General features: G+C 38.9%; 1 protein-coding gene across 1 annotated transcript in view; it reads right to left on the minus strand.

Moving 5' to 3' along the window:
• Positions 1–25,976, minus strand: part of RELN (reelin) — a 275,790-nt gene that overhangs the window by 205,612 nt on the left and 44,202 nt on the right. The window contains exon 2 of the mRNA XM_068189636.1: positions 24,828–24,938. Coding sequence (XP_068045737.1) covers positions 24,828–24,938 — 111 coding nt within the window. The remainder of the gene's footprint in view (positions 1–24,827; positions 24,939–25,976) is intronic.

Genomic DNA, 25,976 nt, shown 5'->3' on the forward strand with positions numbered 1-25,976 from the left:
TGGGCACCATGGCCATTCTCAGCCTCTGCAAAGGGGTGAAGAGAGCAGAGGAATCACTGACCAAGTTGGTGGGAGAGGTAAGGGAGAAGTGGGGCTGGATTATTATGGATTGAATGGAGGAATTTCAATTAAAATTGTCAATCTCCAGGAGTTCTTTTTTGAAACCATGCTGAAATTCAATGCTGCTGGCTGAAATCCACCAGTATCTCTGTCGAGATCAAACTAGTGTGGAAGGAAGCACAGTCCTGTACACCACATGTATGCTCCACAGATATTCTGTCGTATCAGGGGAAAACCTGACAGATTTTCCTCCTCTAAGGCCACAAATCTATTAAATTGATAGCTTTTATAGCATAAAAGCAGCTTTTATAGCACTGACAGCTTTTAGAAGGTATTAGGTCTGGGGTAAAGTATTCCTGGGAGGGTGAGTGTGCTCTGCATGCTGTGTACCAGCAGCGGGATGTGGCAGCCCAGAGGGACAGCCAGCCTGGCTGAGACCTCATCCCTCACCAGCACCTGGCTGACCCCAACAGGGTGATCTCAGTCAGTCTCACCTCACTGTCACCAGAGAAATGCACAGGGGCAATAGAGGCAGAAGTTTTGGTATTCAGGTACTCAGCAAAGCTGAAGTGTGAAAATCAAACTGTTTCCCTGATACACATTGCTCATGCTTTCTTTCATCACCAAAACAGAAATATGAACTGTGATTTGTGGACTTTTGTGGTATTTCTGGAAAAAAAAATCCTTTTCTACAAACACACAAAAAGTTGCTTTAATTTTCTATGCATATTTAACATCTCTTTTTACAATCTACAGGACAAAACAGAAAGTCTGGAAGTTGTTCCCTTTCTCTTGTAAAACATGCAGTAATTTACTTTGCCTCCTGGTTTATCTTAAATAGTGCAATGATCCAATTTTTTGCAGTTTCATAATGCCTCTCCCCCACCAGTCAGCAATGGACCACAATGTTGAGAGTATTACAAAGGGAAGGGCAGCATAGTCAGCAGGCTGAATTTCTGCCCACTGAGGGCAGAATGGCACCCATAAAAAGAAAACTCCGCAAAAAATATGTTGCAAGCTAACAAACATGAAGAGCAGCAAAAATTTTCAGGAAACAAAACCTAAATACAAAGCTTTACACACCAAAAGAAGCAAAAATAATCACAACCAGCAAGGTCAGAAGGAGAGTAAATTATTTTATTAATTCACTCCCACATTACTACTTTTACTCTAATGAAAAAAAAATCACCCATAAAAAAAGTCTGATGCATTGTCCCCTGCCATATGGTATGTATTAAGACATATATACCATAGGCAAAAATTTTAACACTGCAGTTTTGTTTCTATCTGACAGCACATAAAGTCAGTCAAGAGTCATAAGAATGTGAAGAAAGAAATGCTGCATTTCATTCCTTTGCCCGAAACTTACTTCTAGACAAAACATCATCAATCCTTAACATGCAAAAGCACTTCCAGATCAGATATAAGAAAGGAAACTAAAAGCAATCTACCAAGAACAGTATTCCCCTTGTAAACTATCAGTCAATGTTAAGCAAAACTCCTGGGGAAAAATACTGCAGTTATTGGAGTCTGTGTCCTCAGAAGAGCACTTCATGATTAAATGGTCAATGGTGATCTCCTGCAGTCATTTCATGTTCAACACAGGATCTTAAAATTTAGTGCTGGGGGTGCTGCCATGAAGCTGGTGTTGGGCTGGCCCAGAGGCAGGGCTGTGTGGCACACACTGCTCCACACACCTGGTGAAGCTGCAGCCCCTGCTGTGCTTGGTGTCCTATGCACTCATGGAAAACAAAATTGAAACAGAATAAAATATTCACCTCTGAATCCTAATCAAGGTTCATGTGATAGAAGCCAATGTAACAACGTGCATGAAAATTAAGGGTGCTACAGAAATAGGGTGCAGGAGCCCTCTACTACACGACTTCCAAATCAGCTCATGGTTTTGATGAAAAGAATAAAGCTTTATACAGACCTGCGGAAATATGAGGACATCACCCAACTAAAGATCATGTGTAAGAAGTCTGAGTTGCATTTTAGAATTTGGGATGGAAATGGAAAAAAATATTTGGACTCCACATGTGGGGTGTGAATGTAAGCAGAGCATCCCAGGTGCTCCTATTGCATCAGCTAGAGGCTTGAATTTAATCTTAAACCTCGCTTGCTTCAGTTCCATGAATGAACACTTAGCTGAAAGCTCGCGTCTCCCAGCTGATGCCCCCCACTGTGGCTGTAGTAGGATAAATGTTCCAAGATTTTACTGTGGATTTAAAAAGGTTTTAAAAAATATGCTAAGTCAAAGTAACACCCAAGGGATTTACACTAGAGAGCTGCAGTCTCATTAATGTATAAAGAAAAGGCTAAAAATGTAAAGATAAAACATGGCTCTGCTTTTTGACGTGCTAATCTGCCCTTAAAAAGAAAAATACCTTGAAGAGCTGCAGTTCTGCTGGGAAGTTCTCTCCTTCATTATTGTTTTGCAATGAAAAAGTGTGTGTTTCACTCAGGGAGAAATTTAACTTTACATCTCAAGGTCTGAAATATATTTTTTCTTGTTCAAGGCAGATTAGCAGTTTGGAAAATGAGAAGGCTTCCTAATTTACATTAATCTCAGCCCTGCCACGCATGCTAATTGAGGTGTTTTTATCTGAGACTTTCAGATACTTTGCAATTGTGACTTTGCTGTTGGACATCTCTCTGTAACATCATCTCTCACAAATATCAGTCCTTCTCCACATGTCCATGTTCTCTAACCCAGAAATGATTTTCTTGGATGGCATCTATTGATTTATGAATGGAGATAATGCTTCCAGATCCTGTCGCTCATTGATAAAACAGTATATAAAAGGATATTTCTGGTAAGTAAATGCTTACCAAATCTGCATAGACTAGGGAGTTTCCAATTGATCTATAACTATGGGCCAAATATGCAAAATAGTTTGATCTGGAAGAATGTGGCATCCTAAAGCTGACTAACAGAGCATTATTTAGTGCAGTGTCCAAATCATCATTGAGGAAGGATATTGTACTTCTTAAATTGCTTCTTGGGTAGATTGAAGCCATGTCACACAAGTGAATCCAAAGGAGGACAGAGCCATTCCAGAGGGAGGCTGAAGACAGCACCATGGTGGCCACCGGGGGAAGAAGCTCCATGTCTACAAGTTCACAAAGACATGGCGGATTGGGGAATGCCTGTGTCCTGCTTCCCTCAAAAATATTCATAGTAGAATATTTGTGATCACTAATTGTGGCTGTAATAAATTTATGTACTCCACACTTCAACACTTCCTGGTCTTCATTTTGCAATTTATCTCAAAAAATCACCATACTTCACTTTGAAATAACTTCCATAATTAGTTTCCCACCTATTTTTCATTTAAATGTTTTGAAATACGAGCACTACACAACTGGAGCTGCAGGTTTTCCTGGCAATATGTCAAAAGCTCCAGGGCTGCCAATACTGTGTATATGGGTGTCCTATTTTTCTGGGGTGACAGATACAGTTTTATTATTCCTTACACAGGTCTATGCAGTGTAGTACAAAGTACGGATAGCTCTTTGGAAATGACATCTAAGCTTCAATTAGATGGCCATAAAGACTTAGTGATGATGGAAAGACCAAAAACATGCAATATGATCTTCCAGCTTTTGAATGCTTCTTTATGCCTTGTTCATTCTTAAATGATACATTTAAGAGATCCTTTAAAATACCAAATTAAGGAAATAAAGTATTTTATCAGACACAGATCCTCACACTTCATGACATAAGCACAGATTTTTCCAACACATATCAACAAGTTATACCACTTGAACTAGCTATCTTGAGATAGTTTAAGTTTGGTTATGCTGAAGTCACTTTTCTGAATAATTAGACTGCTGTGAGGAGCTCCAAATTAGCTTTCAGCTAATTTCAGTTTACATTAGCTACTGATAAGAATATATAAAATTGTAAAACTTGTATAAAAACTGAGTAAACACATGAGCCCCTGATAACCCCCATGGGAAGGGTCCAGACCACTTGAACTGTAAATGCATAATGAGGCAGTCCTCACACAGCAAATTGTAACAGTCCTTTTATAAACAATGTGGAGAGATGAGTGTTTGGGATAGGCTCCACAGAAAGCTACCTATAACTTATGTCCCATTCAGTTTTCAAGAATTCCTTGATAATAAGGATTACAGAGAACAAAAACTTAACATATACAACATAAAGATTGTGATCCCCATAGTCAGCCCTACAATACGACTATTTCCAAGAAAATGAAGGAAAGAAATCTTTTTCTTGCTAGCAGGCACCTTTTATTGTACTATCAAAAAAAGGGCTCTTGACAGAGATAACAGCCTGTGAGCTGAAACAAATTCCCAATATTCACTGCAGATGTGGCATTCGGAATTTTAAAATCTTTTTATAACTAATTCTACTCACTCTGTGAAAATGGCAATTTTCAAAGACATGTAACATGTGGATTACTTCAGTGGAAACATGCCATTAGGGATAGATATCTTAGTAAATTTAATCTACTTTCAAAGCGGGGAAAAAAGGTAAGATTTACTGGAAAATTGGTCAAAGAAGAGCATTCATAACAAAAAGGCTGAGTTGAAGAGAGGCCATGATAGATCTCTGAACACTAGTGGGTGAGGCAGGTTGGTTTTGGTGCTCTCTGGTGTGCTTTGAAATTGTGAAGGTAACAAAAAAAATGCTATATTAGTACAGAAATTTTGAAAATAACCTTCAAGACAAATCTTTGTTGCTGAAGGGGATCGTTTTAATGTGATGCTTTATTCATAAAAAATGAATGTATGGCTATATTCAAAGCTGAGCCTGAAATGTCTCAGAGCATTTGGACAAGAAAGTAATAGCTAAACGACTGCATCTGTACAAGTATGGTTGTAGATATAAGTGTGCTCCACATCAGTATAGGTCTTCTTACAGGAAAAATGAATCAGCGACTACAGTATCAGATATCTTTATCCTGTTAGAATTGGATCTCTGCTAGAGAATATACCAGTTTGATCACAGCTTCCTTCCTGGAGCTCCTGTTGTTCCATCAGTACTCAGTTTTTGTGCATAAAAGATCTCTTAAAATCCAGTATACCATAGAAAATCTTATTTTAGAACTTCTGAGACTTTTGTCCAGAGGATATTTCCTGAAGGAAAGCCTTTCTTTGGTCAGATGGTCTAAGCAGGAACAGCAGTACCTTTGCTTTGAGGCTTCTGCTTTTCCCATGGAGCTTTACTGAGCTCTAATGTGCCTTCACTGTCATGCAGTTCTTCCTTACAACTACTCAAATAATGAACATCCTATTCTTCACTCCTTTCTGAAGGGCCACCAACGGATTGCATTACATTCAATTAAAAAATTGCAGCTATGCCACACATTGCAGTACATTCCAGGAGTGTTGACTGTGAATTGAAGGCTGGCTTTCAAACTTTTTATGCACTTTGTAAAAACTCAAACCAAACTCAAGATCTGAATTCTTGGGTTAATTTTTCACACTTTGATTTAAATAGCTTCATTTTAACAGGTAATTACTCTGGTCTCATGCTTACTTCTCCCTCACTCCCACTGCTTCAGCAAACATCTTCCCCTCAACCTCGCCACCATCCCATTCTTTCTACTCTGCTTCCACATTGTGTGTAGACCTAAAATATCCCTGTCCTCAAGTAACTCTCAAATGACAGTCCTCATGACAGAACTGCAGAACAGAGTCATCTTCATTTCCTTCTTGAGAAGAAGGGGAGCTAAGTAAATATCCAGCATATATTGGTCAGAGTTTATTCTGTCATCAATTTTCTCATGAAATTCAAGAGCTTCTGTACAAACCTTTCAAATTCTCAGGTGACTTCTGCAAATAAAATTACCCACAAAGAATGAAAAATGTTATTTCATTACAATATGCCATCACCAAAAGAGAACCTTTCCTGTGTTGTTCAGCTATGTGGCTGAAATCTGCAGAATTCCAGTTTGGCTTATGACAATTGTTGATTGTATCATCCCCATTATTTGAAGGACTTGCTGTTTTCAGTGTCATCTAAACATAACTGGCCTATGTTGTAATTAAATTTTGATCAAGTTTTTAATAGGATTTCAGAGGAAAACAGTATTTGACTAACATGTATTATTCTGCATGTATTAATCAAGTGAATTCTTGTTTAACTGATGGAATTTCACATAATAACTACTCCTCTCCATTGTTAATTAGCAGAGCAGAAAAATAATAGAATCTGATTTCCCTGAAATAATACTTTTGTATCCAGAATATTCTGAAACTTTTATTTTAATGTCTAACTTTGATTCATTTAGTTTCAAAATAATATTTTTAGTCTTTCCTGAGGCACTTCAATTAAAAATTCAATATCCCTATATTCAAAAGTGGTCCCAAACAATAACAAAACAAAAATTTATGGCATTAAGCACTTGAATCCCTTAGGCCAGCTGTCTCCTATAAATCAACATTAAATAGCAATTTCACGACTATTGTCATAAAATGTTAGTCAGCATTTTCACCAGAAATCTGGAAGATCTGAAATCACCAACTGTGACACCTCTTAATGATATAAACATTGGCCAGGTGGGAACAAATTGTGAGTCAGGTTAATCAATCACATGGAATATGGTAAACAGATTATTTGGTAAACTGAGCCAACCTTAAAAACAGCAAAACAATCCCCCACCCACCCTCTTCCCCCAGTCCTGTAGGAACAAGGAAACTTGCAACAGCAAGGACCTGCAGGAGGAAGAGACTTCACCTAAGGCCTGAGTTGCCCGCGCAGAACAACCTCTCTGCTTCACAGTGCTGAAGAGGAAAGACCTATCACATCAGGATTGAGGCTGGGACTGGATAAGGCAGCCCTATTTACTCCCTGTGCAACAACCAGAGCCAGTACGAAAAGGTGGCAGGTGACACCAGCAGGTAACTCTCTTCTGAGAGATAGAGGCACCCTTTGCCAACCTGACACACTCTCTGTCACTCTGGTGAACCAAGAGGTGATTACAGGACTGGTGCCACAGCCTTGGTCTTCAGTAGCAAGTGCTCCAGCCACACAGCCTAAGTGGCAGAAGGCAAAGGCAGGGATTGGCAAAGATCCACCTGCTGTGGGAGAAAGTCAGGTTAGAGATCCCTTAGGAAACCTGAAAGTGCACAAGTCTATGGGACCGGATGAAAAGCATCCAGGGGTCCTAAGAAAACTGGAGGATGAAGTTGCTCATGGAGTTCAACAAGACCAAGTGCAAGGTCCCGCACCTGCATTGGAACAGTTCCAAGCACAAGCACAGACTGGGTAGCGAGTGGATTGAAAGCAGCCCTGACGATAAAGACTTGGGAGCGCTTCTGGATGAGAGGCTGAACATGACCCAGCAACGTGCACTTGCAGCCCAGAAAGCCAAGCGTATCCTGGGCTGCACCAAAAGGAATGTGCGCAGCACAGCAAGGGAGGGCATTCTGCCCCTCTGCTCCACTCTGGTGAGACCCCACCTGCAGTGCTGCATCCACATCTGGGGCTCACAACAAAAGAAGAACATGGACCTGCTGGAGTGAGTCCAGAGGAGCGCCACAAAAATGATTAATTAGAGGCATGAAACACAATTAGGATTGTTCAGCCTGGAGAAGAGGCTCCAGGGAGACTTCATAGTGGCCTTCCTAAACCTTACAGGGGCCTACAGAGAGATGGAGAGGAATTTTTTCACAAGTACATGTAGTGGTGGGACAAGGGGGAATGGCATCAAACAGAAAGAGAGTAGGTTTTGATTAGATATTAGGAAGAAATTCTTTGCTGTGATGTGGTGAGGCACAAAAACAGTTTTCCAGAGAAGCTGTGCTGCCCCATCCCTCAAAGTGTTCAAGGCCATAGATGGACTTTGAAAAACCTGGTCTAGTGGAAGGTCTCCCTGCCCAAGGCAGGGGTTCGGAACCAGCTGATCTTTAAGGTTGCTTCCAATCCAAACCATTCTATGGTTCTATGAACTGAGGCTACAAGAACACATATTGCTGAGGTTCCCAATTTTAGAAGGAAACCGAAGATTGCCAAAGTCTGGGAAAAAAGCTAATCTGCCTTATACCTTCTGCTTAGATATAAAAATTATTCCTTACACCAAAACCTCAGTGTTCAATATCTGTAGGCTATAAATTATTTATCAAATTTTAAAAGTGATTTTATTTCAGTGGATAAGTTACCCTAACATAAAGAAAACATCCCCTAATAAAGGACTTTTAGATACACTGCTAAAGACACAGCAAGAAATAACTCCTGGAAGTTCAAAGAAGAAACATTAAAATTAGAAATTAGGCACATTTTTAAACAGAATATGATTAATGACTGGGAAAAGAAGTACACAAAGTGGATTCTTTACTTCTTGTAGAACATGTAAGGTCGTGCACTTTAGATAATAACAAGAATACTTTCAGATATAAGCTAGAAATTACTGAGGAGGAGAAAGCTCTGTTCACATTAGTCAACCACTGTTTGAAAATAAGCTACCAGTGTGAAAAAAGACAAACACTGCCCTAGAAATCATCAGCCCAATTATTTCTAGTAACGATGGGGGGAGTATTAGTACGGTGCTGGTAAAGTACTGCTAAGACATCACTTCAATTATTGTGTGCAATTATGAACGCTTGTGTTCAAAAAAGATTAACTTAGGCTGGAGCAGCTGCACAGAAGGACTGCTAGGATGATGAGAAGAATGTAAAATATGTCACAAAAGGAGACAGAAAGAGCTTGTTTAGAGAGAGGATGACTGCTATCACTAAATATCACAGGGTTGTAAAAGAGCTGTTTAAGCCAAAAGACAACCATGGTATAAGAACAAAGGGTTGAAACTGGACTTGAATAAATTTACTCTAATTCAGATACTTTTTAATCACTAGGCAAATGAAGCATTGAAACAATTTTGCAATAGGAATTTAGGAGATAAATTACTATAACCAGCTTTAAGATGGAGCTTAAATCCACACACATTAAAGCTACAGCATCATTGTCACAGCTCTTGCAGCACCAGGGACCAGAGCCAAACTGGAAGGTTCCCTCCTGGGGATGGTTCCTTTGCACCACAGGGATCATGTGCCAAAATGGCCAAATCACCCTAAACTGCAGGGCCTGCTGAAATCAACATCATGCTTAAATTGTGACCAAGCCCTGAGGTTATCTTAATAACTTGCCTTTTCTTAAAAACCAGAAAATTATATCTATCTACAAGCAGCCCTGTTTCCAGGTTTTCTGTTAATGACAGAAATCTACTTTTAAAAACTAATCACTCATTTATTTTTTTCCAAATCAAAGCTCAAATTACAATGAAAATGCCATAGTGAAGCAGCTATGTACCAAGGCTCATATATAAAAAGGCAGTATTTAGATCATGCTGCCAAAAATAAGAATTGCCTGGATATAAAAAGAATATTCACTGTTTCTCTTGTACTTTATATGTGTAGGAAGCATTGCTTCAGCCACAAAGTCAGGTTAGCATTGACTAACAGTGGTTCAGCTTAATGTTGTCTGCCTTGTTTAAATAACTCCTGCTGCAAGTTCCTTTCCTGTTGCATGTGAAGTGATGAAACAGTCCTTTAATAGCAATCTAGTTGTGGAATGGTCATATATTGTTTTCCAAACTCCTTCTGTTTATGATAAAAGGTCATTTCATTGCACTGGCTTCCTAAAACCCTTCAGATTTATAATTGGTCTTCAGGGTACAAAAATACAAAGTCTTATGAAGACTCTAAGCTATTTCCGCTTGCATTAGAATAATTTTTAAACTACTTATACCTTCCTATTACTTCTTAAATGCCTGCTCAAATTAGATTGACAGCTTCTCATTTTGTTATTCTGAAAGCTCTAGGACTGCATTTAAAAAAATCCAAACAAACACCTTGAGAGAAAAAACCGCAAATAAGATGGATGGAGATTTAAAGTGCAAGTTCCCTCATGTTTAGAATTATTACTAAGTTTAATGAATTCAGATTTAATTTAATAACAATAACAGTAATATAATTCAATATATTAATAATAATTATTATTATTCACATGAGCAATATTTCTTGTTCATGTGGTTTATGTGACCCAGAAAAGCATGCCTGCGATTATCTCCAATGAAAATATGCACTTGACTATATCCCATTTTTAACTGCACCAGAGTTCATGGTTTTTTCCTCTGGTGCAAGTACTTGACTTCAAGATGTTTTTGGAGAGAGGACTTTTGTGACAAATAAAGTAGTAGGAATATGATATATTTTCCTTTACTAGTAAAACAAGGAGGAATATTTTTTTTCAATTAAAAAAGACAATTAAAATAAACACAAAACAAGATCTTTACTAGATTTTATTAGACTATAATTCAAGAAAGTGAGCACTCATTGAGTAAGTTGTAAACATGTTTACATATTTGGGTGGGATTTTGAAAATTATTGGCATTGCTTTTGAAGATGTTTGTATTTCATTTATAATAAAAGACCTAGTATAAGCCCAGGAGACTCAAAATAAAGCATGCCACAAGATTACAATTGGTAGTGCTGAAGAACCAAGACCCTCTCATAACTGGTCAGCAGATGCCTCTGTTGGAAATTGCAAATTAATTCAGTTCAAAATTAAATGCTTTCTGAGTCATTCCCTAGAGACTGGAATTCAGCCTTTAAATACACATGAGAACCCATCAAATGTGAGTCAATAAAACAATGCATGAAAAGCCACTTGTCCTGGCGAGACGCTTCTACACCAGCTTTTTAGAAAGTACTTCAGAGGGTTTGCAACAGAACAAATTCCACAGCCAGAATAAAACCAGATTGTGTTAACAGTAACTTTTCCTCCTTTTTCTTACCCTGTGCCAATAGGGTGACATTAAATACAATTTCACTTAAATAAATCCATATATTAAATAAAAAAAAAAAAGTTGCTCCATGTAATTTCAAAGCTGTGTTTAAAGGATACTTTAGCTGCATTGCACTTTAGCTATTCCCAAAGCTGAACTATGAAGCTGTTTGTTACCATAACCAGACAATACCCTGAGTCTCTGAAGGAGAAAAGCCAGGGTGGTACTCGGCCCCAGGCACAGACAATGTGGACGTGCCTGCGCATGAGTGAGGAGTCTTGGCTCCTCACAGACGGTGGAGGTCGGTCAGCCCATGGCATGGGACATGTGTCTACCTTAAATCTCCATGTGTCACCAGCCAAAGGAAATTAACCAGTTGGAGGCTGACTGTGTCACATTCTCTGGACAGAGAGACATAATTCCGTCTCTCAGGATTTCTTGGAGAAGCACAGAGAGAAGAAGAGAAGAAGAGAAAACAATCTTTATCTCTGCTCCTTTGTTTTCCCCATGTGGAATTTGGTATGCAGATTGTTTACCTGAAGTGATTGCTTGATTGGATTCTGGTGAAGGTTGTTTGGGTTCAATGACCAGTCGGATCCAGCTGTGGCTCGGACTTTAAGCAGAGAAGTCACGAGTTTGTTAGTTGATAATTAGGTAAGAAGTATGTATGTAGAATAGGATAGTATCTCTTTAAATAGTATATTAATGTAATATAGTATAGTTTTAATAAAGCTATCCTTCAGCCTTCTGATCTGGAGCCAGACATCATCATTTCTTCCCTGAACCAGGGCTCGCTGCGTTTTACTATAGGCTGACCTTACCTCATTTGTGGGGAAGGGGCAGGAAGGGCTCTTATCCAGAGTTTTATTAGCATTTTACTTAAAGGTCAAGCACTGTAGTCCATTCCTTCTGACCAATTTGTGAGTTTATGCTTTGGATATTAACTAAAGTAATTAATCAGCCTCCTGTGTCAGTACGGGCTGGGGGATGAACAGATGGAGAGCAGCCCAGCCAAGAAGCACTTGTGGGGGCTGAAGGGAGAAAAGCTGGACACGGCAGCAATGTGCACTTGCAGCCCAGAAAGGCAAACATGTCCTGGGCTGCCACCCCAGCAGTGTGGGCAGCAGGGCAAGGGAGGGCATTCTGCCCCTCTGCTCTGCTGAGACCCCACCTGCAGTGCTGCATCCAACCTGGGGATTTCAGCACAGGAAGGACATGGACCTGTTGGACCAAGTCCCAAGGAGGGACACAAATAATGGTCAGAGGGTTGGAGCACTGCTCCTATGAAGTCATGCTGAGAGAATTGGTGCTGTTGAGCCTGGAGAAGAGAAGGCTCCAGGGAGTTCTTATGGAGGCCTTCTAATACATGAAGGGAGCCTACAAGAAAGATGGAGACAAAATATTTACAAGAGCAAAGGTGAATGGCTTCAAACTTAGAGAAAGTTTAGCTTAGACATTAGGAAGAAATTCTTCGCTGTTGAGAGTGGTGAGACACTAGAACAGGTTTCCCAGCCCCTGGAAATGTCCATGGCCAGGTTGGTTGGGGCTTTGAGCAATTAGGTCTAGTGAAAGGTGTCCCTGCCCATGGCAGGAGCAGTTGGACCTTTAGGGTCTATTCCAAACCAGGCCATTCTACGATGACCCTGTGATCATAGATTTACCAGATGGAAGCCCTCTTCTTTGGGCCAGAGATACCATGCCACCAACTTCTTTGTATTAAACTTTTAACAGTCTCTTAACATACTTGAAGTAGGCAGCTTTTTTCTCATGGTCTATTGCAGATTTCTAACAAACTTTATGTATCTCTTATGATGAGAGCTTAGACCTAGATTTCTAGGGAACATCCCAATCAATTAAATTTAAAATACTTCATATGCTATTAAATCAAAATGCTATATAGTGAAATGTTCTAGTTTACCAAGTCACTCAGTCTCCATGAGCCAATCTGTCCCACCCCTATGAGTTCCTTGAATCTAGACAGGCTTTTTTGTGTAAAGTGCTCACCACAACACCCTGCCATAACTGAATATGACAGATGTCTTTCAAAACTCCTCTGGATGAACTGCAGTGAGCATCAGAAAATTGCATCTCCAGAAGTACTTTGCATTTCAATCAGTCTTTGGAAAACAGGGCACCTGAAGGCATGGTTGTGTGTGAATGCCTGAGCCAGACAGCCAAGGTCCCCAAGCTATACACAGAAAAAATGAAGTCCCGAATGGAAGGATGCTCGGAAACAGACTGAGGCGATCCAACTAGGAGTAAAGCACAGAAAAAACCCTAAACTTTCCTGATTAAAAAAAAAATAAATAAAAAAAAATCAGTAACTAAATTCCTCATAAATGTTTCCAGGACAGAGAATGTTACTGAATTTTACATATCCTGCTCTGCATATTTAAGTGGAGAACAAATAAACATTTATTTGTCCCATGCTAAGCAAAAGTCCTTTAGATTATCACATATATCTGATAAATTCTTCAGGGCAAATCTGAATTCCATACTCATGCTTAATCTTCACCCAAACTTTCATCAGAAGCTAGAATGCACCTCTTTGATAGTTTCAGGGAAAATTGTAGCTAAAGCACATTCCAGTTTATTTGGTTGAGCTCTTGGTAGATTATGACTGAAGGTTTTTAAAAGAGTTCATTACATCTTTGCCCTCCTTAAGCAAAGGTTATCACAAAGCTGCCTGTTTGAGTGAATTATGACTACTGGCTGGTCACTACTGCCTGTGATATTAGTTATTACATGTTCAGTGATAAATTTAAATCATAGATAACAAGAAGAAATCTCTACCAAGACCTTCATTATGAAATCTAAAAATAGCAAAATTAAAGTTACAAGGAGAAAATTATAAGCTTAATGTATACATGTGCTGAGCAAGGAGATGGTATACTTCAGGAAATTCACTATTCATATTAAAATTAAAAATTTAAACTTAATCCTCCTAAAAATTAAAACTTGCAGGATGAAACAGTTCTTAAAGATTTTTTTTTAATCTAGACTTTGTTAATGTTCATATTCTTCATCTTAAGAGCTGATGCTGTCAGCATTTATTGATTCAGCCTTCTAATAATTACATCATCCAGCATGCCAGAGACTGTCAAGGTGAGTATGATGGCATATGACTGGAGTATGACTCCAGTGTCATAAAATATTTGTGTCACTAGTTTATCCAGAAACAGACATATAGAAAATATCAGAGTGATAAAGAAGAGAAATACTGACTTTATTAATAAACTGTTATGTAAAATGTTTCATCACTTGCTATAATGCTGCCAAAATAGCCTTGTCAAGTAATTATTTAAATAGTTTTATTTAAATAAACTAGAGCTCAGTAATAGTACTTTCAACAATATCACATCTTCCCAAAACACTACAAGGTATTCCAACATTCAGCTATTTAATTTAAAGTTATCTGGAAAAAAAAATCCAACCTTCTCACTCAGCTGCAAAGTATCTTTACTTTCCTACATTGACTACTTGTGTATCTACTGGATTTCTTCTAAAGGTTGTTTTCCTTCAAGCACTCAAACAGCTCAAGCTAAGCCTTATGAAGATACAACAGTTTTGGTTACAAACTGCACCTACTTTAATAATTGCCTTATTTTAACTAAGGGTTAAAATGAGGTAAGAACTACAGTAGATTGACTCAGTTGATAAATTTAAATAAATCCTTGTCAAAGGCTTTCAATATCTTGAAGTTATAGTTTTCACCTAAAAGACCTATTTTCTTTCTTTTCAGTAGCAAAAGTCAGTGTTCAAATGACACTATGTCTAACAGGTCACCAAAAATAATGAAACTCAAGCAGCAGATGTACTACTAAAGTATTAACACATATTTTGTTAAAGAAATTTTAAATAATCTTTTTTTCTCCCTCTCTTTTGAAAACTTTAAAAAGTAAGCAGCAAAGCCACACCCAGACTGACATGGTCACCCTGGAATTAGGGACTCCATTCAGTAACAAAATCCAGCAGAGCAGAACGGCAGAACAACCCTACTCCAAAGAGTAAGGACTTCATGTGAAGATCTGCAATTTTTCTTCCTGGGGATTTTATAGCAAGAATAGCTGGACTGACAAACTCCTGTGAGGTGATGCTCACTTACAAGCAAGTGCATTTTAGATACTTGACAAATTTCACTTCAAAACAACCCCAAATTGTCTAAGCTCAGTAGTCAGCAAATACCCCTTTTAGATGTGGCACAAGCTGTAAGAATGACCTTGCCCATGCAGAGGCAGAATCCCTTCTCCCCACCTGCCAACAGTGCTGGTGATAGCTGAGCTGGAGCAGCACGGGGCGACTCTGCCCTTCCCTCCTGTGCCCCAGGAGAGCGAGCAGCTGGCCCTGCTCCCACTGCCAGCATGAACCTGGGAACCTCCTTCTCCAGTTCACGTCTTTTAGCATCCAATAAAGATGCAAACCTACCATTCACTCCCTACAAACAGCAATCACCTTTCATTGGTATATTCTTGAAAATTGGGATATTCCTTTTAGCAGATTTGGAGCAGATTTTTCTTGTGAAAACACACAAATGATTATCAGTCACAACACTGCAAGAGACAAGCAAACAGTGAATTCAGCTGGTAGGACAGGTGATGATCAGGATTTAACAGAGGGCTCCATTTTCCTGTAAGCCTGATTTTTCACCACATATAATCAACTCTACTTCGAAATGTGGCAAATTGGCAGATAAGGGGGAAGCAGTCTGATGACATTTGTTTGTCATAATATGCCAGAAATTAGTTTACAAACTTGTCTTCAAAATTATGACAAAAACAATTTCCAATACCATTTCACATTTGCAAAAGGCTTCAATGCATCTTAATTGATGAAGTCCAAGAGCTCAGTAAGTTTTGCTTGAATATGCTGTCATATCCTTGCATTTTGAGACAAACACAAAATGCAAGGAAAATAATAGGCCTGGCACAACCAAAAAGTCAGGAGAAGGGGCTCTGACTGACTGTCACAGCACAATACATGACTATGAGGCATCTCAGAACCAGGCTCTGGACAAGAAGAGATGCAGGCAGGCACACTGACAGTGTGAACTTCATGGGAAGCCATGGGAACAATTGCTTGATCTATTCTTGAGGCAAACACATGCACAGAATGCAATTTTAAGATGGCCCTAAATTCCTAGATGATGGCCTTTCCCCCCCATTTTATTAAAGATACCCCTCTGTAACTACAAGTTACCATGCAACTCCAGCCTGTCAATCTTGCTGAATGTAGCTCTCAAAGCACAATGACAACATCTTTTGGAGAAGAAGGTATTTTGTTATTGTTATTGCAGTCAATGAAGGCTTAATTCATTTTCCCTTGACTTTTCTGTACTATTATCTGTATTATAATAACAGTCATGAACAGTAAAGATCGGGTTGTATTGTGCCAGCATGTCTGTACAGAAAAATAAAGAAGAAAGTCCTTGCTTTTGAGATCTCAGTCTAGCTGGTGAACAATAGGACAAATATTATTGCTAAAAAAATAAAACAGTAATAAAAGAGAGTTGACATTTCTCTAATCAATGGCAAACAAGAGCAATTTACCCATTAAAAAAGCAGAGAATATAGATTTTAAGGGAAGATTTAGAATAATAAAATCATTATGGTTAGAAAACATCTCCAAAATCAAGTCCAACTTTTAACCAAATACTAATATGCACACTAAATAAAAATGCCCACAAAGTGACACATCTAATAATTTTTTGAACACTTCCAGGGATAGTAACTCCACCACTTCCCTGGGGAGACTTTTTCAATGCTTAACCACCATTTCAGTGAAGAAATTTTTCCTAATACCCAATCTGAACATCCCCTGGGGCAACCTGAATCCATTTCTCCTTTTCCTGTTAGTTGTTGCCTGGGAGAGGAGACTGACTCCCACCTGACCACAGCCTCCTGTCAGGCAGCTGTAAGAGTGATAAGGTCACACCCCTGAGCCCCCTTTTCTCCAGGATGGACACCCCCAGCTCCCTCAGCTGCTCCCCATCGGACTCGTGCTCCAGACCCTTCCCCAGCTCCGTTGCCCTTCCCTGGACTCTCTCCAGCACCTCAATGTCCTTCTTATACTGAGGGGCACAAAACTGAACAGAGGATTTGTGGTGTGGCCTCACCAGTGCCGAGTCCAGGGGGACAATCACTGCCCTGGTCCTGCTGGCCACACTGCTGTTTATACAAGCCAGATGCCTTTGGCATTCTTGGCCACCTGGGAACACACTGATCATGGTCAACTGACTGTGGACCAGGACCCCCAGATCCTTTTCCAATGGGCATGAGCTTTTTTACAAAAAATGAAAATTTGGAATGTTTGCTAACAGCTCTGTTGCAAAGAGTTACTGTTTGTAACAGTAAACAGCACTGGTTGAACATGGTACTTGAAATTAGGATGAAAAAAGGAGAGTGAGGAATAAATGCATATGTCTACATAGATGGGGGGGGGGTGTGTGTATCTATTTCTATATTATTTTCCATTATTAAAAGGACCTACAATTTGCACAGTTCAAAAAGTGCTTCAAATTACTTTCAATAAATATTAGGATAAATAAAAATCACCAACCTGTCACAATGAATATTTAATGTCTTAATATATGTTGAATGAAATCCTTACCTTAGTGGAATCAGGAATATTCTCAGAAGTATGAGGTATGGCAAAAACACTGCTCAGATCAAAATCTTTTACAATAGTTTTTTTACTACATGCATTTTATAAAAATTAGGATGCAATTGAAAAATTACATTAAAATTACAATTATTCACTAGCTTTTCCCCATACCATTTTTTGGTCACCCAGGGGGAAAAAAAAGTGGATTTATATAAGACCTGAAAAAAACATCACTACTGAATAAATGTACTTACTAACTTGGACCAAAATTGGCCCCAACAATTAGCATTCCGGTTTTGGCTCTGTAAAAGTATTTCTAAAGGCATTTTCTAGTTTAAAAACTCCAGGGGCCCCTTTATAGGCACTGGCACATGGAAAATGCTCCTCTGTGCCTCCATAGAATCATCACCCCTATCTCATCGGCAAAGCCTTAAGCGTTGCCAGTAGAATTAAACACTCACCCGCACCCACTGTTCAGAGCTCACAAATACAAGCAATGTTACGTGTGCCACACCTCTAAGGAGGTTCACTCTCCTTTTCAGCCTTTGCCACACCAATGCTAGCAGGATCTACAGGTATATTTAAAAGGTTAACAGCTTGAAGTATTTTAATGTCACCTTCATAGTGCTACGAAGATATTTGAAATAAATTGTGGACTAACTCAAAACTTCTCAACAGATGAGGCAAAATTGAATTTTGATGTCCAAGAGCTGCTGCTGCTGTCATGGCTGGAGTTAGACAAACCTGAGTTACACAAACCTGACAAGTCCAAGAGTAGTTGCAGAAGAGGATGAAGGTCTTCAGGGTGACTGGACTGGGTGAAACTAGACTAAAACGAGGTCACTTTAAGTATTTTCTGTGTAGGCTCCCTCTCCAGTTAGCTTTTTCCTCCAACCTTGGGACATTGGTGTCTGTGTTATCCAGCTACACGTGGGGAATTTTCTTCCTCAGCATAAAATATTTGGGCAGTTCCTTGCCAGGCAAGCACGGGTAATTACTGCTCATGCCATGATAATGAATGCATGTTGTATTAATAAAGCTAAAACCCTTTCCACAAGGCACATATGACAGTAAATCACTTGCAGAAATGGTCAACTTTTGGCCATGAAGACAATTAACTAGTAATTAAACATCATGACACAGATACTTTTAAAGTTTTATCATCATTATGGTTTTCTTACATACCATTTGTAGGTGGAAGTATCTTAAAACTCAAATGTAAACTTTCTTGACCAATGTCAGTTTGGCATCAACTGACTACTTAATTGACTGTTAACAAATTCTTCAAGATATGACTGCTATACAGATATGTTATCTTCCTGTTAATTGGTAATTATACATTGGCAGGAAAATCACTGTTTCTTTCCAATTATTCCAGAACTCAGTGACTATTTAAACTTTGCTAATTAGCAGCAGAGGGCTGTTACATCTTCTGGGCAAATTGTATTTGATAATCCCCATTAAAATATACATGGCAGTAGTTGACTTGTAACAAAGAAAAAATAAAAAAGAAAAAAAAAGTGGCAGTTCAAAGGGTATTAGATACAGCACAAGGCAAACGGGGCCTATTAAAATTTCCCCAACTGTTCTAATGAGAATGCCAAGGGTCATTTCTTCCTAGTTTACCATCTGTTTGGTTTCTGGCAAATATCTCTGGTGTGAAGGGAGGGTCCTGGAGCCCATTTGGCTTGTCACAAAATAAACCAGGGATCTGCAACAATTTAAATAAGTTACAAAACTGCACTTCAATATCAGTAGCATGTACATAGCTGAAAACTTCTTTTAAGAGCTGTCATTTACCAACTATTCCTTATTTTTTAGAGCTGTGAGCAAGCTAGAGAGACAGACTGAGCAGGGGGGATCAATTTTATAGGCTCACCCAACAAGAAAATGCAACAGTTGGCCTTTTTCCATCTCACAATGTTAGAGGGGGATATTTTCCTTTGTATGTCAAAATCTGAAAGCAAAACATTGTCCCAGAAGCATCAGTGTTTGAGCATAAACTGATGCCAAAACCAAGCCTCTGACAGCTCAAAACCACACATCCCATCCAGGATCAGGAGGAGCCTTGGACGCCTCCAATGCAGTCCAGACCCATGTGCTGACAGAGCTGGGGTGCACTGTCTGTGTGCCCCCTTGGACATGACACTGTGGGTGTTCCTCAGCCACCCAGGCACCTTCTTTGCTTCTTCCTCTGGAGGTGAAACCAGCATCAGGCAACATCGCCTACAGCAACTCTGCCCTAAGGCCGCTCAGAGCCAAAGGGATCCGGGACCTGGGAACCACTCTTTTCCTTTTGCCCGGTTCCCAACCCATACAGAACCAGATCAAAATGATTCTTCCTCTATAAACTGACAGGGGGTTTTGGTTGGCAATGCAGTCACATATGTAACGAAAATACTCAGTAAAGGATTATGTGAGGACTGCTTTAATACTGTTGAAAGGCAATAAAATAGTAGAAAGCAAAGAGTATAAGATAATTTAAGTGTCTTTATATCTGGTGATTGCTCTTTCCAGGATTTCCTCTAGGAAATGTATTATTCACCATATTTCAAAGATTTTTTGTAATTATTCATTTTTTAAAATCCCAGAGAGTCAATGTATTACTTAAAATATGTATGATCACTTTCATTGTATAGAAACAAAGCATTGCAAAAGAGAAAAAAACTGCAACATCATTTTTCATCTTCTATTTTTTTGCCTTCTAGAAGACACAAGTTCAGGCACTAAAATGTTTCCAGGTAACATCACCCTCTTAGTTTCTTATAAAGTAGCCCACACAGTTAAAAACCCCCTTAATTTCATGAGGAGTTTATGACCTCACAGTAGAATTTGTTTTAAAAGATTGCAAATTACAAGTTGTTTAAACCTACACAGAATATAAACAAAAAGTTTCTGTTATACAATTAGGTCTATGGCAACACTTTCCAGTGTAATCAGAGCTTGGAGTCCACTATCTCTACCACAACAGAACCTACAGTCTTCCAAGACGACCTCTGCAATTTAGGTTGGAAGGTTAATGCATATATAAATGTAATCATGAAATTTCTTGTTAATTCCACATTTACTAAAAGGTAAACATCAGTGTAGTCATTATGATTTTGCATAAAATTAGAGTTTTGGGTGGCTTAGCATATTTCCCACTGTAGTTTGTAAGAAACTAATTACACCAAATTTAAATATAATTTGTCATGTATTCATCATGTGAAAAACTACCAGGGAGCCAGAAAGCCTTGGGAAGGACCGGAATGCATGGAGATGCAGTGTGAGTGGCAGGTCAAAGGCAAGCTTTGATGTGCACAGCCCAGCACATCTGTCTGCTCAGCCAGCCTGTCACCAGGATCATCCTGTGTAATGAGACAGATTCGGCTCCTCAGCTCATGGTGCTCCTTATCACTGCTGAGGGATTAGGCTGTAATCTTCTCCTGTAATTGTAGGAATGATACCCTGCTCCCTGCTCTCCAGAGCACGCGGCTTTGGAGGAGCCATGCAGTATTTTGGTGCTTCTGCCAAGCTGCAGAGTGGTTCCCCTATCACCCACCAAACCATTTATCCTTACTCTCGTTTGCAGGCAATCATTCCCATCAGACCCACCACCACATTTGGAGCTTTCTTATATATATATATTTTAGTACTCCTGCCTCCCACTTTCCTCTTTTATATTTGGACTAATCCAAACAGTAAGAGCCCCTAAATGGCTGTATGGGAGATTAGTCTTGGTGGGCTGATAAACCCCAGAGCACAGCCAGATGACCCAAGCAGTCAAAAAAAAAAGGCCAAACCCCAACAAGAAGCCTCAGAGACAAAAGCAGAAGAAAGGAAAAGCACTGATGGATAAAGAGATCCCACAGAAGTCCAAAATGTGTCTCCAGAGACAGAAAGGGTGTGAATAAACTGAGGGCTACCAGTGTGGCATGTGAAAGGAAGAGACAAAGAGTGGGATTGCCCATCAGCCATCAACACTGAGAGATGTAAGAACATTTCCATGTACACACCACACTGGTCAAGAAAGGAGAGTGGAAATGACACTGAAGAGGTGCAACTGAGAGTATCTGTTGTATCAGGGGGTCTAATGAAAAGAAACAGTCTTCTTAAAAGTTACTTTAAAAGATAATTTCTTTGCTAAAGGATGCTCCCAGCTTGGTTTAGTGAAGTTTCAACATATTTACATTTGATCCCAGTTCTAATTCTAGCTTTACAATTTTAGTTTTACCTTAACCTGAACACAGAAAATGGTTCACCCTGGGACAAAACCACTATTAATTTTCATATCCAAAGACTCACATATTTCTCCCCAGTAAATTGCTAGAAGGTTTCCCAAATAAAACTTTCAACAAGCTTTGTGTCAGTGGAAATCAGGAACTATTTTGCCTACACAAAACATAATCCCACAGAGGAAATCAGGAACTATTTCTTTGCCTACCTATTGTGTGCTGAAGAAGAAAGAAAACATAATCCTAAGAATTAAAATATTTTATCGTTTTTTTTTTTTCAAAACTTCTTGACATAGCTAATTGTTATAACTGACAATGATTGTGTAAGTAACTTCCTAAACTGGTAATAGATAATTGTAGTCACAACACAGTGGCTCATAACACAAAAAAGACAATATATGTATGTATGTTAGGGAGACTTCAAATTGTTGGGCAGTCTGGAAGATTAAGATAATCTAGTGTGACCTCCTGTGTGAGACAGACAAGACCATTTCAATGGTAATATTGCAAGGGAGAAAAAATATACTTCCCTGCACATAAGCAACCACTATCAACCCAATTTCAGAATATTACTATCTTCAGGTTTTAAAGGCCCAGCTTTGCCCCTCCTCCCCCCATCTAATCTGTGATAAACCACATGAATCTTTGAATTGATGTCTCTGAACCTGACTAGTCCTCAACATTAAAAAAACATAATAATTTCCAGCAAGCGAATCCTGAATATCACAATCACTCGCCTCAAAGGAGAAACCGCTTCTGTTTTGTTTGGAAATGATGACACAACAGATGGATCCGGGGTTTCTGGAGAAAGTGTTTTGTGTTTTCTTCAGAAAGCAAAACAATGTCACTCCCACCTACTATTTTGCTAAACAATATATTAAATACTGTGGAGACTGCTCTATTTTTCTACTGAAAATGGTAGATTTTAAAATATTGTTACTTTTTAAAACTACCAAACAATTTTTTTAAGCATGCCATTTACATGCTAAATGCCTTTTGGTAGAGGCCAGCTTTCTCATCTCTCACTGCAAAGTAGAGATAGGAAAAGTTTATGTAGCTCTTAGTCCTGGGAGCCATCAGTACATCATATGTTAAGGATTCATATAAAATTGCATTTGAAAGCCCACTGCCATTTTTCCTTCACTGTATATTTTTTACTGTGACTTCAAAGACACTGCACAAGAGTATCATCTGTTATGAAACATTCAGACTGGATTTTTTCATTTTCCAGTATATATAAAAGCTTAGGAAATAGCAAAAACAGAAAATTAAGACCCTTATTTAAAATATTTTTAACTAACACTATAACACAACTGACCCTGCAGTTTACCCCCCAGAAAACAAAAAAAAAAAAAATTCAGAGATGGCAGCACTTTTTCTCTAGATGGAGGCATGCAGATCATGCCAGAAAGACAGAGCATCAGATCTCCCAAAGCATGATATTTGAGAATTTGTATTGATGAGCAAAATGAAGGAGCCCCAACTCTGCATGACTCTTTTTGCATCACTTTGGCTTTTGCATTTTTCCAGCTTGTAGGCTTGGAGCTTCTTTTGCATACAGAACACACATGTCACCAGTTTAATTGCTGGTTATATTACAGTGGCAGAATGGTTAAAGTAACACATCAAGATCTAGAGAATGACCTTTGGCAAGTTAAAGAAGGCCACATTGTTTTTTCTGTCATACATCACATGTTACTTTAACATCTGTCTCAATGAAACATCAACTGGAACAGCCTTATTCTACAAATGAAGATACACATTTAAGGAAAAATACAGACATTCTTTGAAAATGCACAGAGGTATTTAGGTTCTTAAAATTTTGCTTAATTGTTATTCTTAAATACTTAGTTGTAATTAAACATGACCTGTACACTTTGCCCAGTGAGTTTGCCATGATCTCCCAATGATACAAACACTTAATTTACAGCAAGGTAATATCTTGCCAGTGACTTGACCATCCCAGAAATTTCACATTGGCAAGTTCTTTCTGTCTTGTTTACTCTGTCAGATTCTATTCATCCTGTAAACAGTACAGTGGGGATGGAGAAACAGCAGTACAAATTCTTCCAGAAAAGAGAATCTTTCAGTGCCTTCTGCACAAGGCATGAAGCACTTGTGCCAGCCATGCTCTTCCCTTTGAAAGGCTGAGCAGAATGTCTGGGGTTGAGCTGTGGTGTTATCCACAAATCAAAGCCCTTCTCAAATTATCCCTCAGTACAGTGTTAAATAATGTGCTATTTACATTACATTCTTTCATTTACAAGCAAATGTATTCCTGCTGGATGACACTCAAATGCCCAGACCACTCATGCTCTGCATGCTTTATAAGAAAAGTAAGTACCATGAGAGGTTATTATGAAGAAAGTACTGAATTCTGGCCCAAGCAGACAAATTAGCATTTAAACATGCTACTGCAAGTGCAGTGCAGCTGGTGTCCCATATGACTGGTACCTGGTTTTGTACCTTCACCACAGATTGCTTGTTAGGGTCACTGAGTTCCTCCAATTTGAGGAATTCAATTCTTACTATTACTTGTAAGGATATAAAAAATGCTACCAAATAAAAAACTGCAGAAGGTATAGCTGTCAATTACTAGCACAAATTTAGAAAGGATTATTTTTAAAATATTAGTCCTTAGCACAGCTGCTACTGCTGAGGACTACAGCAGAACCTGAAATACATGATAATTTTGCAAAGCTTATCATTTCCCTTTTACTAAAATTCTGCATTTTGGATGTGGTAAATAATTGGTTGTATGAAATATCTTGACCAGTATTCTGGTTTTAAGGAAGATGCTATTAACTGAATGGAAAAGTAGGCTGACATAAGCTTAAAGGAAACAGGCTTTCAGCCCAAGAAACACTTAGAGGCTTTGGGCTAAATGCTTTAGTTTATACAAAATGTCACAGAATTTAGAAATGGCAGCTTAAAACAATTTATCTGCTGAAGCTTTTCTGTCTTAAAATTTATATTATTCAGCATACTACTACCAGGGCTGAGCTAAAGTGAAGATGGTACAAGAAGCAATAAAAGCTGCCACTGCTTTAGCTCATTGACTCCCACTGACTTCCATGTATTATTGATTACTCAGTCTAAATTAACCTGTTCCAGTGATTGTCTTGCTACTGATGTCCTCTGTACAAGCAAGTACTCATTACCCTGGGTTGCAGAAGGTAAATTACACTGGACTTACCAAATCCAAAAGCACTGGAACCACCAACACTCTGGGAAGCCTGAACACTGGTAGATGTGTAGAGCCCAGTTACCAGTAAGCCATCAAAGAAGGTACTTGTCGAAATAGTCACTGAAATGAGAGAAATAAAATATGTGTAAATATTATGGGTAGGATTCTATACACTTTTTGTGGGCAGGCTATTGCTCTTGAATGAGATCCCATCATGCAGTCCAGTGAATCCATCTGAATTCCCCCAATATTCATGCTACTTTTACTTTCAGCTCGTGTTTGGCAAGTTGTCTTTGCCAGGAGCATAAACTACGCTATTCATGAAATGCACGATGTGTTAGAAAATAGCACATTGGAATATATGGCTTGTAAGCAATTGTGCAGACATTAAACTGTAGTAAAAACAATGAAATAACCAGGATTATGGTACTGTTCTTTCTGGATCTAAATAGAGTGCCACGTTACAGTTATCATGCTTATTATAGTATTACACATTTAAGTTATATGGGCATCTGAGATATTACAGATTGTGTGTATTTAAATAGCTCAGGAATGTATTTTTAAGAGATTCTTAAGTAATAACAGAAAACATCCAAATAGAAACTACAAATAACATTGGAATCTATACATTCTTTGTTAGAATTGACAATTATTGCAATATTTATTCAATTCTGGTATACACTAATTTTCATATTTTTACTTCAGTGTGTTTGACAAGGCAACCACACAAGGGAAGCCAGTTGATGTACCCTTTTTGGATTTCAGCAAAGCTTTTGATACTGTCTCTCATAGGATCCTTCTGGACAGAATGTCCAGCACACAGATAAAGACATCATTGGCTCACAGGTTGGGTACAAAGGGTTTCAGTGACTGGGGTGACATCAGACTGGGGACCTGTCACTAGCAGGGTTCTACAGGGCTCCATCCTGTGCCCTTCCACATCTTCATAAACGATTTGGGCACAGGACTGGAAGTGACACTGAGCAAGTCCAGAGACGGTACAAAACAGGGAGGAGCTGTTGACTCCTTCAAAGGCAGAGAGGCCCTGCAGAGAGACCTCAACAAATCAGAGGGCTGGGCAGTCACCAATCATATGAAGACCAATAAAACAACAAAAAGCTCTCTCTGCTGTAGAAGAGTCTTATGACTTGTATCCTC

The sequence above is a fragment of the Anomalospiza imberbis genome, chromosome 5 (assembly GCF_031753505.1).
Source record: "Anomalospiza imberbis isolate Cuckoo-Finch-1a 21T00152 chromosome 5, ASM3175350v1, whole genome shotgun sequence".
NCBI classification, from domain to species: domain Eukaryota; kingdom Metazoa; phylum Chordata; class Aves; order Passeriformes; family Viduidae; genus Anomalospiza; species Anomalospiza imberbis.